Source organism: Orycteropus afer, unplaced genomic scaffold (genome assembly GCF_000298275.1).
Source record: "Orycteropus afer afer isolate SDZICR_OR568_19922 unplaced genomic scaffold, OryAfe1.0 scaffold00336, whole genome shotgun sequence".
Taxonomy (NCBI): domain Eukaryota; kingdom Metazoa; phylum Chordata; class Mammalia; order Tubulidentata; family Orycteropodidae; genus Orycteropus; species Orycteropus afer.
Window position 1 is genome coordinate 2612045 of NW_006921923.1, and position 13237 is coordinate 2625281.

Sequence of the window (13237 nt, forward strand, 5' to 3'; positions counted from 1 at the left end):
GCCCTGCCTACCTTCCTCCCCCTTCTTCCATTCCTTGGCAGAGAGGAGGGGGCAAGCTGGACAGCTTGGATGCTCCTTGCTGGCACCCACTGGTATCTTGGTGATCACTCCACTTACCCTTTGGGCCTGGGAGGCCTGGTAACCCTGTGCTCCCTGGCAAGCCTGAGCTCCCCAGGAAGCCTATCACGCCTGGAGATCCAGGAAGGCCTTTGATCCCAGGCAGACCTCTCATTCCAGTTGATCCTGGGTGACCTGCCTTGCCTCTTGAGCCCTTCTTCCCAGGGAATCCTGAATCAGCACCGGAGAGAACACAGAACAGTTGTCAAGTGAGGCTCTGGTTCAATCTGGGCCAATGCCCATTCCCATGGCTTCTGGTTGGCTGGCTTGTTGGGTTTTGTAAATGGACCTTTCACATTGGCATATGCAGGCTACTAACAGGCAGAGTTCTTAGTCAGCTGAAGCATTAGCACCTATCACCCAGAGCACCACGCCAATGGCTATTACGTCCAGCATGGCACAGTAGCTGGCAGGGAGAGCAAACCCCTTCTGATTACACCTTCTTCACCCCCTCTGTGAGTGTGGTTCACACTTTAGCCTTTGAATGGAGCTCTGGCAACTGAGCTTCAGTTTCCTGGTACTTCCTGTCTGAATCATCTCACAATGGCTGTTTCCTGAGCCAATCGGTGAAGGAGAGGTTAAAGCTAAGCTGTTGTTTCAGCCTCCCAGGGAGCCATGGATACAGGGCTGCCCTTTTAATCCCTCATGCAAGCAGTTAAATCAGCCAGTTCCTTGGCATTAAGGTTGAAAGACCCCCTAGTGCCAAATACTGTAGAAATCCCCAAGGCCCATTTGGTCTCCTAGGTATTCGGAGACTTTAACCATGCTTTAAATTGGTCAATGGGATTAACCTCCTGAGCTGCTGCCAAAGTGGAATGTTCAGGTACAAAGCAAGGAAATTAAAAAAAACCAAAGGATTAAATCAATGATGACAGAGGTATTTGGGCCCCCGAGGGCCTAAATGAATGGCTGACTTGGCTTTCTAAGGATTGAAAAGCATCAAGTAGCTGCAAGCCCCAGGATTCAAATGGAAGGCTGTGAAGGGGATCCCGCTACAAGGGAAGGAAATTCAATAGGAGGCAACCCCATGGCATGAATTCAGAGATCCCTGGCCTTGCAGGCCACTCCAGGTTATAGTGTATAGTCAGATAATTCCCTGAGCGGCAAAGCTGGTGGGAGTGTTACTTTTTGAGCTTGTGTGCTGTGTTTTCTCACCTGGACAGCCTATGTGAAGACCCCAGAAACATAGAAGGACAAAGGGGAGAAAAAGGATATTAGTGGTTCTGCAAATAACTCAACATCTGTCACTTGGCCAAGAGTGAGGGGAGGGGTGGTAATATAGTAACTGAAGCCGGGTGAGGAGGGTGGTACTAGAAAGAGGCAAGCTGCAAACCCTAGGCTGGAACCAGGGTTTGGCAGGTCCCGCTGGTGAAGGAAAGATGCTTTGGCCATGGATCTTCAGGGGCATGCTCATCTGAGAGGCAGGTGTCCAGGGCAGTCACATTCTGCTCAAGCTCCTCCTCTAATCCAAAGGAGGCTCCCCACGGCCCCAGTGAAGGCAACAGAGAGGGGCTAGATCTACCTCAATAACAAGGGTGAGTTCTCTGAGGAAGGCAGGGGAAGGGCTGAAGCGTGAAAAGGGGAAGTGAGGATGTGTGGGGGGGAAACAAAGCAAACTAGTTGCTGTCGTGTTGATTCAGACTCATGGCAACCCGACATGTTGCAGAGTAGAACCGTGCCCCATAGGGTTTTCATGGCTGTGATCTTTCAGAAGCAGGTTGCCAGGGCTTTCTTCCACGGCACCTTGAGTGGATTTGAACCAACAACCTTTCTGTTAGCAGCCAAGTGTTCGACTGTTTGTGCCACCCAGGGACAATTTATGGGAGAGGAAAGGGTTGTTATTTGTTGTAATATTAGAGGAGTTAAACTGGAGAAGTCCACTCTGCCTGGCACTGCAAGGGTGACTTTAAACATGAGAGATTAGGAAAGTCAAGTCTTATTTCAGTTCTGACCATGTTATGCAGCTGTGATTGCCCCCCAGGGTGCCTGGACCCAGAACTGAGCTAAAGTCTGTCAAGCTGGGCATCCTTCTCTAAAGGACCTACCTGACACACCTGGAAGCCCTGCTGCTCCTGGGAGACCAGGTTTTCCCTTGATGCCAAATGACCCACTAGGCCCTGGGGGTCCTGACTGCCCCATGTGTCCAGGTGCTCCAGGGCTGCCTCGCTCGCCTTTGGTGCCCATCAGGCCAGACTTTCCAAGCAAACCTAGTGAAAGGAAAGGGCAGATGATCACAGCCTAGACTGATAGCAGGGATCGGGTCACCAAACCACCTTCCAGAGGAAGAGCTTGGCTCAGGACTCATCCCAGGTGCTAGTATTTTCTCAGCTCCATCCTTATTGTTATTTCCAGCAGTGAACCTGAGGCTTTGCAAGAAATTATGGTCACTTCTGGAATTATGAAGGTAGGAAAATGGACTCAGGCTACTTAAGGAAATTGCCAAAAAAAAAAAAAACCCAGAAAATGGTATTTTATTTTAACCCCCAAAGGAATCCCTCATCCCAGAAGCCCACATCCATGCAAGTATAAATATACCAGTTACTTAAAGGATTTTCTGTAGATTTTTAGATAAAAGTCACCCTTGGGTCCTGGATGGCCAGACTCTCCAGGAAATCCTTTATCCCCTGGTAATCCCGGGAGGCCTTGCTCCCCCGGCGCACCATTTTCAGCACCAAAGATGTCACCAGGGGCTCCCTTGGGACCTGGTAAACCTGAACTGCCAACCTTCCCAGGCAAGCCATCTTTTCCAGGGAGCCCAGGAAACCCAGGCAAGCCTTTCTCCCCACGAGATCCAGGAAATCCTAAATGTAAAGAGGCAAAAAGAAAAGACCATGGATGTGTATAAGCAATTGGCCTAGGTAGAGATCTCTGAGACAGATGTTTTTTTAAAATATGAAGCTAACATATTGATAACATGTGCCACTTTTCTTGAAGATCAGGAATCTCTGGTTCTAGGAAGACTAGCTCTGAGGCAGGGTTTGAACACCATCTGCTCTGGAGGAAGTTCTATTTCAGTGAGGCTGCTGCTGGGCAGAGCTCAGCAACCTGCTCCTGGGGCTCCTATGATTGCCAAAGAGCACAGGTTATACCCTTGACCCCCTGGGAAGAGCCCCGACCTCTCCTGGGGTTGTCTAACTCCTGCTGGGATTCCTCCCCCTTCCTGGGTGAGGGGAGGGAAGTGAGGCACCAACAAACTCCAACAGCATGTGGCCCAAAATGAGCCCTTGCTGTGGGCACTGGTGGTTTGCCAACTTGAGCACCACTGGAATCACCTGGGGTGGGGGAGCACTTGTTAAATCAGTGCCCCACCTCCATTGTTTCTGACCAATAGGTCTCAGAGAGGGGCCAAAAATTTGCATTTCTAACAAGCTTCTGGGTGCTGCTGAAGTTGCTGGCCCACACTTTGAGAACCACTGGTATGGTGTCAAACGATGAAGCACAGGTTCCAACAGCATATGGGAAAAAGGATAGAAAGGGATTGGGCAACTTTCCTCCATCTGATCTGAATCTCCTTCTCTGGCCATAGAGGAGTTGATTTAGGAAACTGCCATAGAACTGGCTGTCAAATGGCCTGTCCTAGTCTCTGTGATCTCAGGCAAGTCATTTTTCCATTTAGGTCTGAGTTTGCTCATCTGAAAGTAAAGGAGTTGTCCTAGTTGATCTCCAATGGCCCTTACTGCTCTGATATTCTGTCATTCTATTGCAGACTCTAAGCTCTGTCTTGCCTGGGTATGAAATCAAACCTTCCCACCCACACCAGAGAGCAAACCTAGCTTCCTGTAATTGGTGGAGGGCTACCACAATACACACACACACACACAAAAGGAGAAGTAAGCAAGGAGAAGCTCTTTTCCTTACCTGGCAATTCAGGGAGATGAACTACTCCAGAACTTCCGTGTTCTCCTTTAGCTCCATGTAATCCAGGCTGGCCAACAGTCCCAGGGTAGCCACGGGCACCTTTAGGGCCTGAAAACCCAAACATCAGTAGTGAGGGGAAAGGAAAGTCACTATAGCTAGACATAGCTACCTAGTGACATTTGACATTCAGTCAAGACTCCTAGTCTCTTGGAGGGCCTCTCCTAGCCTCACCTTCCCACATTGCCCTCTCCAAAATTCTATTGCCTTAATCCCCCAAGGCTGCCCTCTCAGGAGGAATGTAGATCCCCAAATGCTACTGGGCTATGCTCTGCTTCCTTAGACTCATAGCCTTTACAGCTGTGTTCAGTGGCTTTCTCTAGCCCCATTACATACCTGGGACTCCGGGAGTTCCTGGGAGGCCTGATGGACCATATGACCCAGTAATAATACATGGCAACGTGATTCCTGTAAATGGTAACATGTAAGCACCTGGTGAGCCCACTGAGTCAAGGAAGACTTTGCCCTAACATGCTCTTTTTCTCTTATCCCATTCCACTTAATGGAATGGCCACATTCTTTTTCCCACCCAGTAGCTGGCAGGCCATGCACAAGAATCTTGGCATCAGAAACTCTTGGGTGTTACTCCTAGAGTGCAATTATTTACAGATGCGAATGTCCCTGGTGTCCAACTGCCAAGGTCTTACTTCCCAAAACATCGGTGCCTGGTAAAAACCAAAAACCAAACTCACTGCTGTTGAGTCGATTCCAACTTACAGCGACCCCCCATTGCATTTCTGAGGTGGTAAATCTTTATGGAAGTAGATTGGCCCATCTTCCTTCAGTGGAGCGGCTGGTGGGTTTAAACCACCAACCTTCTGGTTAGCAGTCAAATGCCTTGGCTAGTCACTTACACAGCAGCTATTACCTAACAATGTTTCCTAGAGGTAACTATGCAGGAACAACAGCAAGTGGCAATTGCTTCCTCACCCTGCCCTCAGACAGAGCTGCTTTCTAGGGTGAGTGCTTAGGGTTACTCCTACTCAAAAACTCATTGCTGTAGAGAGTCGGGGTTAGCCCTAATGGTCTATTCTACAGGCATACCTCGTTTCATTGTGCTTCACAGGTATTGCTTTTTTTTTTTTATAACAAATCAAAGGCACGTGTCAACCCTGCATCAAACAATTCTATTGGGGCCATTTTTCCAACAGCATGTGCTCACTTCATGTCTCTGTGTCACATTTTGGTAATTCTCACAATATTTGAAACTTTTTCATAATGCAATTGAACACTTAATAGACTGCAGTATAATGTAAACATAACTTTTATAGGCACTAGGGAACCAACAGATGCATATGGCTTACTTTATTGCGATATTTGCTTTATTGTGGTGATTTGGAACTTTGGTAGTTAAGTTTGTGTGTCAACTTGGCTAGGCCTGGTTGAGTGGCTGGGGCAGCTGGATGTAGTTATTCCCTATGGTGAGACAGGTAATTAACTCCATGGTGGACTCTATCAGAGCAGCTGAGTAGCTGCTTTTGGTAGGTGGTCTGCTTCCCGTATATAAGAAACAGCTTTGGGAATGGTCTCTAGTTTTATGGCATGCTTGAACCCTGCACGTAGCCGTGTCATTGTTCAGCAGCCTGCCATGCTCTGCCGACCTTGGGACTTTCAGTGGACTTGAATGAATGGCCTGCCGTGTGATTGGGTAACATTGTGTCATTTTATTTATCGACCTTGGGCTTGTTAACCTCAGCAGCCAGTAGCTGCCTGAGTGAAGAGATGTCTCTAGCTTCAGTGGGCAGGGAGCAAGAGACAGAGCTGAAGCCCAAGGTCGAAGGGCTTTCACCAAGTCCCTAGAGCCTGGCACTTTGAACTTCGATAAAAGCTTCCAAATTGTAAGAATAAACTGTTCGTTAAGGCTATCCCATTTGTGGTATATTCTTGTCAGAATGGCACTAGGTAACCAGAACAGGAACTGACCCACAATATCTCCAAGATATGCCTGTACCTATATGACTAAATGTGAGGGTTTGAAGACACGACTCCTCAGGTTCACATGTCTGTCCTTTTCTTGGAATGAGGCTTTCCTCAAACCATTGTTTTTTCTTCTTTTTTTTTTCCTGACACCTCATGTGGGATCTCCTGAGACCTATTTAATGTCTGTTGTTGGTCTGATGAACTGTACCAGGTGAACACTGAAGGCCACACTCTTGTCCATGATAGACAAAGCTAGACCCTTCCTTCAGCGCCTCATTTGGAACTCAACTCAGGGAGAAGGGACAGTCACTTTCACTATTAAATACTTTGAAACAGACAAGCATAGCCCTTCCCTTCACAAACTCTGTCTTGCTTATTCATAATGCAAATAAAAAGTCTATAAGATCACAGAGGGGAGTCTTAATAAAATACTGGGGAACAAATCATTTGTCAGCTCCCTCAAGTGCCATTTACAAACAATTGCTATGCTAATTAAAATTAAGTCTTGCCTATTCATTTAACAATCCCCCAAGGTCTGCTTTAAGTCACAGAGACAACAGTTCTAATAAAATGCAATAGCTTTTGCCTGTGCTTAAAATAAATCACAAATTGCATTTGTTAAAGCTATGTATACAGCCTTTGATTCAGACTACTTAACTGGCTGGCACTCACCCTCCAACACCACTTCTCTTTGCAAATATAAAGATTTGATGGCATTTTTAGCCCATTCTATTCTTAAATCAAGATTGGGAATTGAATAGTACAATGCATTTGTTATGAGGATGGGCACTGAGTTTGAATCCTAGTTCTGCTACTAAGTAGCTGTGTGGGCAAGATATTTAACCTCTCTGAACTTCATGTATAAAATGAGAAGTACCTACCTTATCTGGTGATGGATTACATGAAATAGTGCTAATGCTACTTAGCACAGTGCCTGGCAGCCTGGAAAGTGCTGAATGAATAATGTTCTTATTGTCTTACTTAAGGAAGAGTATTCAGGAAAGCAACTGCAAGACCATCTCTCAGCTTCTAAGTTAGTCACTTCGTAGTCTGAGCAGCAACTTTCTGCCTTCTATACTTTGGGTATCTACAGTCACATTTCCATAGGTGGAGATATTGCCCTAGGCTTGGATCCTCCTCAATAGATACTCACATCCAACTCCATCCTGCCAGATATGGAGCTGCTGGAGCTATTTCGGAGAGTTATTTCCTTACTATGTTTAAGGTCTATGGGTGAGTTCCTCATGGTAAGATGCTTCACTGGGAGGGGGCACCCAGCCCCATACACGACTCCAGCTGGGGTCCTTTGGACGATGCTGAAGAACTGCCTCCATAAATGGCACCATGAGAGGGCCCCTGTAGAACACTCTTCTGCCCTCAAGTGTCTCAACAAACCATTGGCTCCCGTGTGTCAGTCTCCACCGCTGCAGTTCCACTGCTTTATGCGTTAAACCAAGAACTGGGTTAAGTGCTTATGTCTCTGGGGTGGGTCCAAACACGAAGCTATCCATCCTCAACTTATATCAGTTTAATAGATTTTTTTTCATCTCTGACAACCAGATAAAAACAAAGCCTTTAGAGGATGAGGCTAATGACAGGCATTTGGAAAGGTTCCAGGACAAGAAAAAAAATGATAAATGGGAAGATGAGTAGAAACTAGAGGTAATAAAAGACAGGCTTCCCTTCATAATTTTGCTGCAGGCCAGTCCTGTACACCATGCCAAATCTATACATTGCAAGTAATGTCAAAATGGCAAATAGGTGAAAACTTCAAGCCATATTGCTAATCAGCTCTTTTACTTTATATTCCTGAATTCAGAGCTGTCTCAACAAAACAAAGATCAATTCTACTCATGTTTTGTTTGGGAAGTGCAATAAGTAACCTAATTAGTCAGAATTTCCTCCATTAATGCAAAAATTCATCTTCAGAATAAAAAAAGATCTTTGGTTATCAAGATTCTGACATCTCAATTTGCTCTGGATCCAACAACTAAAGATCAGACATGTGTGGATCTTTTCAGGTAACTCTGGAGGCAAGTTATGGGGCCAGTGAAGGTTAGAAAATGAAGTTGCTTAAGGTAGAGATCAGCCAAGCCAGTAATATGCATGGTGAAGGCAACCGGCCACTCTGAGAGGCTACATGCCCATTTACTCCCACACTCCCCCCAGAAGGTATGTGTCAAGGAGTCTCCAAAGCAGTAAGTGTTAGCCTTTGCACTGCAGGCTCAGGATCGCTCCTCCCCAGCCAGGGGCAACAGTGTGGTGCTGAAGCCATTGCAAGTGTCTGAGAAAAGGTGAACCAAAAGGGGAAAGGGTTGCCAACACTGGTGTCTGAGAGCTTCTAGACTTAGCTAGCTCTCACCTCCCTCTGTATCTACGACTCCTTCACCAACCTTCTCTCTGCAGCAGCAGTCACCTAGACCAAGCAAGTAAACAAGAATATTAAGCTCCTCAAGGCCCTTGGGCCCAGATATGCCCACCAATCAAATTCTCTGTGTTGAGTGGAGAGGGCTGGCATCCACACAGGATCAAGCACACAGTAGCTGTTTCAGTAATAGCCAGGATTCATTAGTACCAGCAGCTGGAACAGAACCTCTTTGGAAGCAATCAGTTGTCTGCTTGTCCAAGGTTTGTAATAATTCACAATACGAGGCTGAAAGGCTTCTGATGATTACATTCCTTTTCTTGGCAATGCAGCTGTCCTAGCCTGGACTACCAGTGGTTGGTGTGGGTACATTCAGGAACAGCATATTAATTTTCACAGCAACAGCAATGTTGTTGTTGTCGTTATGTGCCATCGAGTCGGACCTGACTCATAGCGACCCCTCCTTGGGTTTCCGAGGCTGTATCACTACGGAAGTAGATTGCCCCATCTTCCTCCGAGGAGTGGCTGGTGGGTTTGAACCACCAGCCTTCTGGTTAGCAGTCAAGTGCCTTAGGCACTATGCTACCAGAGCTCCTGGCAACAGCAATGACTACAATGCAAATATCTGGGGCCCACAGGTGATTTTCTTTTTAAAGTTGTGTGGAAAGCAAGCTATGTTTAGGGAGTTACATTTGGTTGCAATATAGAAAAATAGAAAGCTCATGCTTTCAATTAAAATATTTTTTTAAATTCTTGATACAGCAACAAGAATATTTCCGGCACAAGTTATCTCCCAGACTTTAGCTTATTATGTCACTATGCTCCTAAGAACTTTCTGTGCCCAAGGACTAGTGAAGTTTGAGGTAGAAATGGTCCTGTGATTTCCCTTGTGTGGACTCAGCCTGTTTTCAAGCAGTTGGACTGTTGATAACATCCAGAAGCTTTAGGGGTGTGTAAGTTTATAGATGCAATGTTATTATAATTCAGTTGAAAACTTAATTGCCTACAAAATGGGCTGATCTAGAGTGATGGCCCAACTGACAGAGGGGCAGTGGGCATGACCATGAAGTAATGTCTCTGGAGGAAAAGCTATAGCTGTCACCAGGATTTCCAAAGGGCAGAATAATTTTGTTTGATTAAATTCCTCATAGCCGTGACAGAAATTTGTGAAATGAAATACCAACTTGGTTTGAAGAATCTTGGATCATAAATTTTGACCTGCACTATCATCCTTATTGCACCAATTCACAATAAGTAGGTTTTAAAACAAATAAAATTTTATAAGACTAGTATCCTGTCTTCTTTTTTTTAATCTTTCAAGGTGACAAGGTGGAAAGAAGAAAAACGGATCTTAAAAATAGTCCCCTGGTTATTGGGAAAACCCTTTCTTCTGCAAATATATATGTCTCCCGTGGAACATTTCACTATGCTAGGCATGTTGAGAGACAATGAGAGATATTACACACTTTCCCTGTTATCTAGAGGTTTACAGTGTAGTTGGGAAAAGTCAAAGCATTAAAGGAAGGAAATAGATACTTAAGGGGCAATGACATATGTGGAGGTCGAAGGGAGGGTTAATGGAAGAAGTAGAACTTACATTGAACTCTGAAAGATGAGTAGGAAGTGACAAGATACAGAAAAAAGGAAAGACATTCCAGAAAAAGGTAACATGGGCAAAATCTTGGACTTGGAGATGTGTTTTTGTACAGTGAAGACTGATGTGATGTATTTTTTTTTAAATCATAAATTGCATATAATATGGTTGGAAAGTTTGGTTGTATCCATGTTTGAAGATATTTGAATTTCAGACTGCGAAATTTGGACTTTATCCTCTATAAAGTGGAGACCACTGGTGGCTTTGGATTAGGTAGTATGGAAATTGACACTTTACAAATATTAAATTTGCAGTAATATACACAGTGGAATTGAGTGGGAGAAAGTTTAGAGGTAGGAGATGAGAAACTTCTTAGGAAGTTGTCATTCACTCACTTATCCAACCATCTAACCATCCATTTATTCCAACAAGCTTATAGACATCTGATAAGCTAGGCATGAAATAATGAGAGCTTAAGAGCAAGAAGAACAGAGGGAAGAAAATGAGTCATTGCAATGGAAGAATAAGAGATAAATCTCAAATTTTCAAACTTTAGATGACTTGAAGTGTGGCACCACTAAACACCGAAGTTGAAATGAAGAGCTGTCTGGTTGTATTAAGGAAGATGAATCATTAGCATAGGCCCTTCACAATCTATAATTGGGACCACCACACATTATAAACCCTGATATTCAAGTAGAATAAGATGTTAAATAAAAGGGAGAATTAAAGGTATCAAATGGAGTTAGATTAGATACAACTAGCCATCTTTTCCCATTCTGATATTTCACGAATTGAGGAAAGGTTCCTCCCTGATGTAATGATATTACCATACAACTTAAAGGACACCTTGTTCACTTTCCCATTCATTAGTTTCATGTCATTGTTAGTAAATGGTCATCCAGCTTCTGCTTAAACTCTGCCAGTGATTATGAGCTTATAGCTCCCAAGGCATCTTGCAACATTTTCATACAGCTCTTTTAGGAAGTTCTTCACTAAGTAGAACTGAAATCTATATTGTTCTGCCCACAAAGATTACCCAAATACAATTCTGACCTTTTTATTTTTTTCCCCACAAGAAAACCCTGAAGAAAATTGAAAGCAGTGATTATAGCTAGCCAAATCTCTTCTTATGATATTTAATGTACTAAGGTCATAGCTAGGAACTCTGGTAGCATAGTGCCTAAGGCACTTGACTGCTAACCAGAAGACTGGCGGTTCAAACCTACCAGCCACTCCTCAGAAGGAAGGTTGGGCAATCTACTTCCGTAGTGATACTGCCTCGGAAACCCAAGGAGGGGTCGCTATGAGTCGGGTTCGACTGGACAGCAAACAACAACAACAGGGTCATAGCTACATGTTATAAGGGGTCAGTTTTCCACGTCCAATAACATCTGATTCTCTGACTCACCTGAAGGCCCAGGAAGACCTTGTTGTCCTGGTAATCCATCTACTCCTTTGTCTCCAGGAGGTCCACGAAGTCCAGGAGACCCTGGCAGCCCAATTCCTGGAAGGCCAGTTGGGCCATGGTGGCCTTTTTCACCAGGAAGTCCTGGAAACCCCTTTTCTCCACGAAAGCTCTGTCTACTATCACCCTAGACAATACACAAAAAAGAATGAAAACCCAATTCAGAGACTTATCTGGAGAGTCCTTTGAGTATAGGAAAGAAGTAAACAGTATGATCAATACTTTGTTTTTTCCTAAAAATCTCCTTAATCACTCTAAGGTATCAATCAACCTCCTCTGAGTTTAGTTAGTGCAAAATGAGTCTTGTCACCCCGGGTGATCTGACAATGCAAAAGGTTCTAGATCTGGAGGGAAGGAAACAGGAGCAGATTAACAGTAACTGTTGAGGTCGCAGAAAGCAGCTGGAATTATTTGAAGGGTAAAGCCACAGAGCAGTTGAAGCATTTTAAGTGATATGGCCAACTGTTACTAAAACCCGTTGCTGTCGAGTCAATTCTGACTCATAGCAACCCTACAGAACAGAGTAGAACTGTCCTGCAGAGTTCTCAAAGCTATAAACTTTACAGAAGCAGACTGCCCCATCTTTCTTCCATGGAGCTACTGGTGGATTTGAACCACTGACCTTTCGGTTAGCAGCTGAGTGCTTTACCCACTGAACCACCAGGGCTCCTTGGTAATTTTTACTATCATATCTGAAATGGGACAATGACCCAGTCTGAGAAAACAATGCCCATTTTACAGAAAGGAAAAGCACAGAGCATAAATTGTCCTGGTTGTCTCAATGAATCAGTGGCAGAGGCAGAAAGACTTCAGAGGCTTCAAGACTCTCTCTAGTCTGCCCTGTCTCATGATCAACTGGCCATCAGAACCCCTAAATCTTATCAATGAGGATTTATAGGAGTGATCAACTTACTGGAAGGCCTGGCAGACCTGGTAAACCTGGGACTCCGTCTTTGCCTGGGACTCCTGTCTCACCAGGGCGCCCCTGAGGGCCACGATCACCCTGCTCCCCTGGCATCCGTGATCCTGTACTGAAAGTCCGTTCCCCTTTCTCTCCTTTGGGGCCTGCAGGACCTGGAAGCCCAAATAAACCCTGACAGAGAGACAAAACAGAATAATAAGGGGAGAGAGATTTCATAGACTTCTAGCACCTAATATAAGGTCTGACCTAAGACAGGTCCTTGGGTACATTTTGACAGTGCTCTGGGTGCTTTGTTATGTTGCCATCTTGGATTATAATTGTCCAATTATTTACCATATCTTTTCTAAATTTTTAAGTCTTTGAAGACAGTAACCTAGTCTTAATCCTAATTTTATCTTCAGAGTCTAGCACAGTGTTAGGCAAATGTAAACAATATATATTTTATGGGAAGAAGAAAGGGAGAGAGGAAAAGAATGTGGGTAGACTAAAGTAGAAAGAGACTTTAGGAAACATTTAGATAGACCTCTTCTTATTACAGATCAAAAAGCTGAAGTTTTATTTTAGTCCCTTCTTTTTTTTCTTTCTTTTTAAATGTGCTTTAGAAAAGTGATCAGCGGGGAGTGAGAGGTACTTGAAAGCTCCCATTGCTTCCTCAGGGCCAAAGTTTGGCACAACTTACTGGAGCCCCGGCTGGGCCCTCTGCACCCTCAGAGCCTGGATCTCCTCGTGTTCCTGTGAGGCCTGGTAGACCTATGAAACCTGGTGGCCCAGGCAGGCCTGGTTCCCCAGGTGGTCCAGTATTAGGGACGCCGCCATCACAAGCACAAAAACCTGAGTCTCCTGGAGGTTAAAAACAAACAAAAAAGATATAAAACAAAGCAGGCCATCTTCCTGAGAAAAAGGAAGATCTGAGAGTAGTAATCCGTAGCTTGGACA

General features: G+C 44.7%; 1 protein-coding gene across 1 annotated transcript in view; it reads right to left on the reverse strand.

Annotated features, from left to right (window-relative positions):
* Positions 1-13237, reverse strand: part of COL4A6 (collagen type IV alpha 6 chain) — an 86045-nt gene that overhangs the window by 30017 nt on the left and 42791 nt on the right. Inside the window, exons 19-27 of the mRNA XM_007952434.2 lie at positions 12981-13141; positions 12293-12472; positions 11323-11506; positions 8315-8368; positions 4369-4440; positions 3976-4083; positions 2697-2918; positions 2163-2324; positions 118-288 (exon numbers count right to left, since the gene is read on the reverse strand). Coding sequence (XP_007950625.1) covers positions 118-288; positions 2163-2324; positions 2697-2918; positions 3976-4083; positions 4369-4440; positions 8315-8368; positions 11323-11506; positions 12293-12472; positions 12981-13141 — 1314 coding nt within the window. The remainder of the gene's footprint in view (positions 1-117; positions 289-2162; positions 2325-2696; positions 2919-3975; positions 4084-4368; positions 4441-8314; positions 8369-11322; positions 11507-12292; positions 12473-12980; positions 13142-13237) is intronic.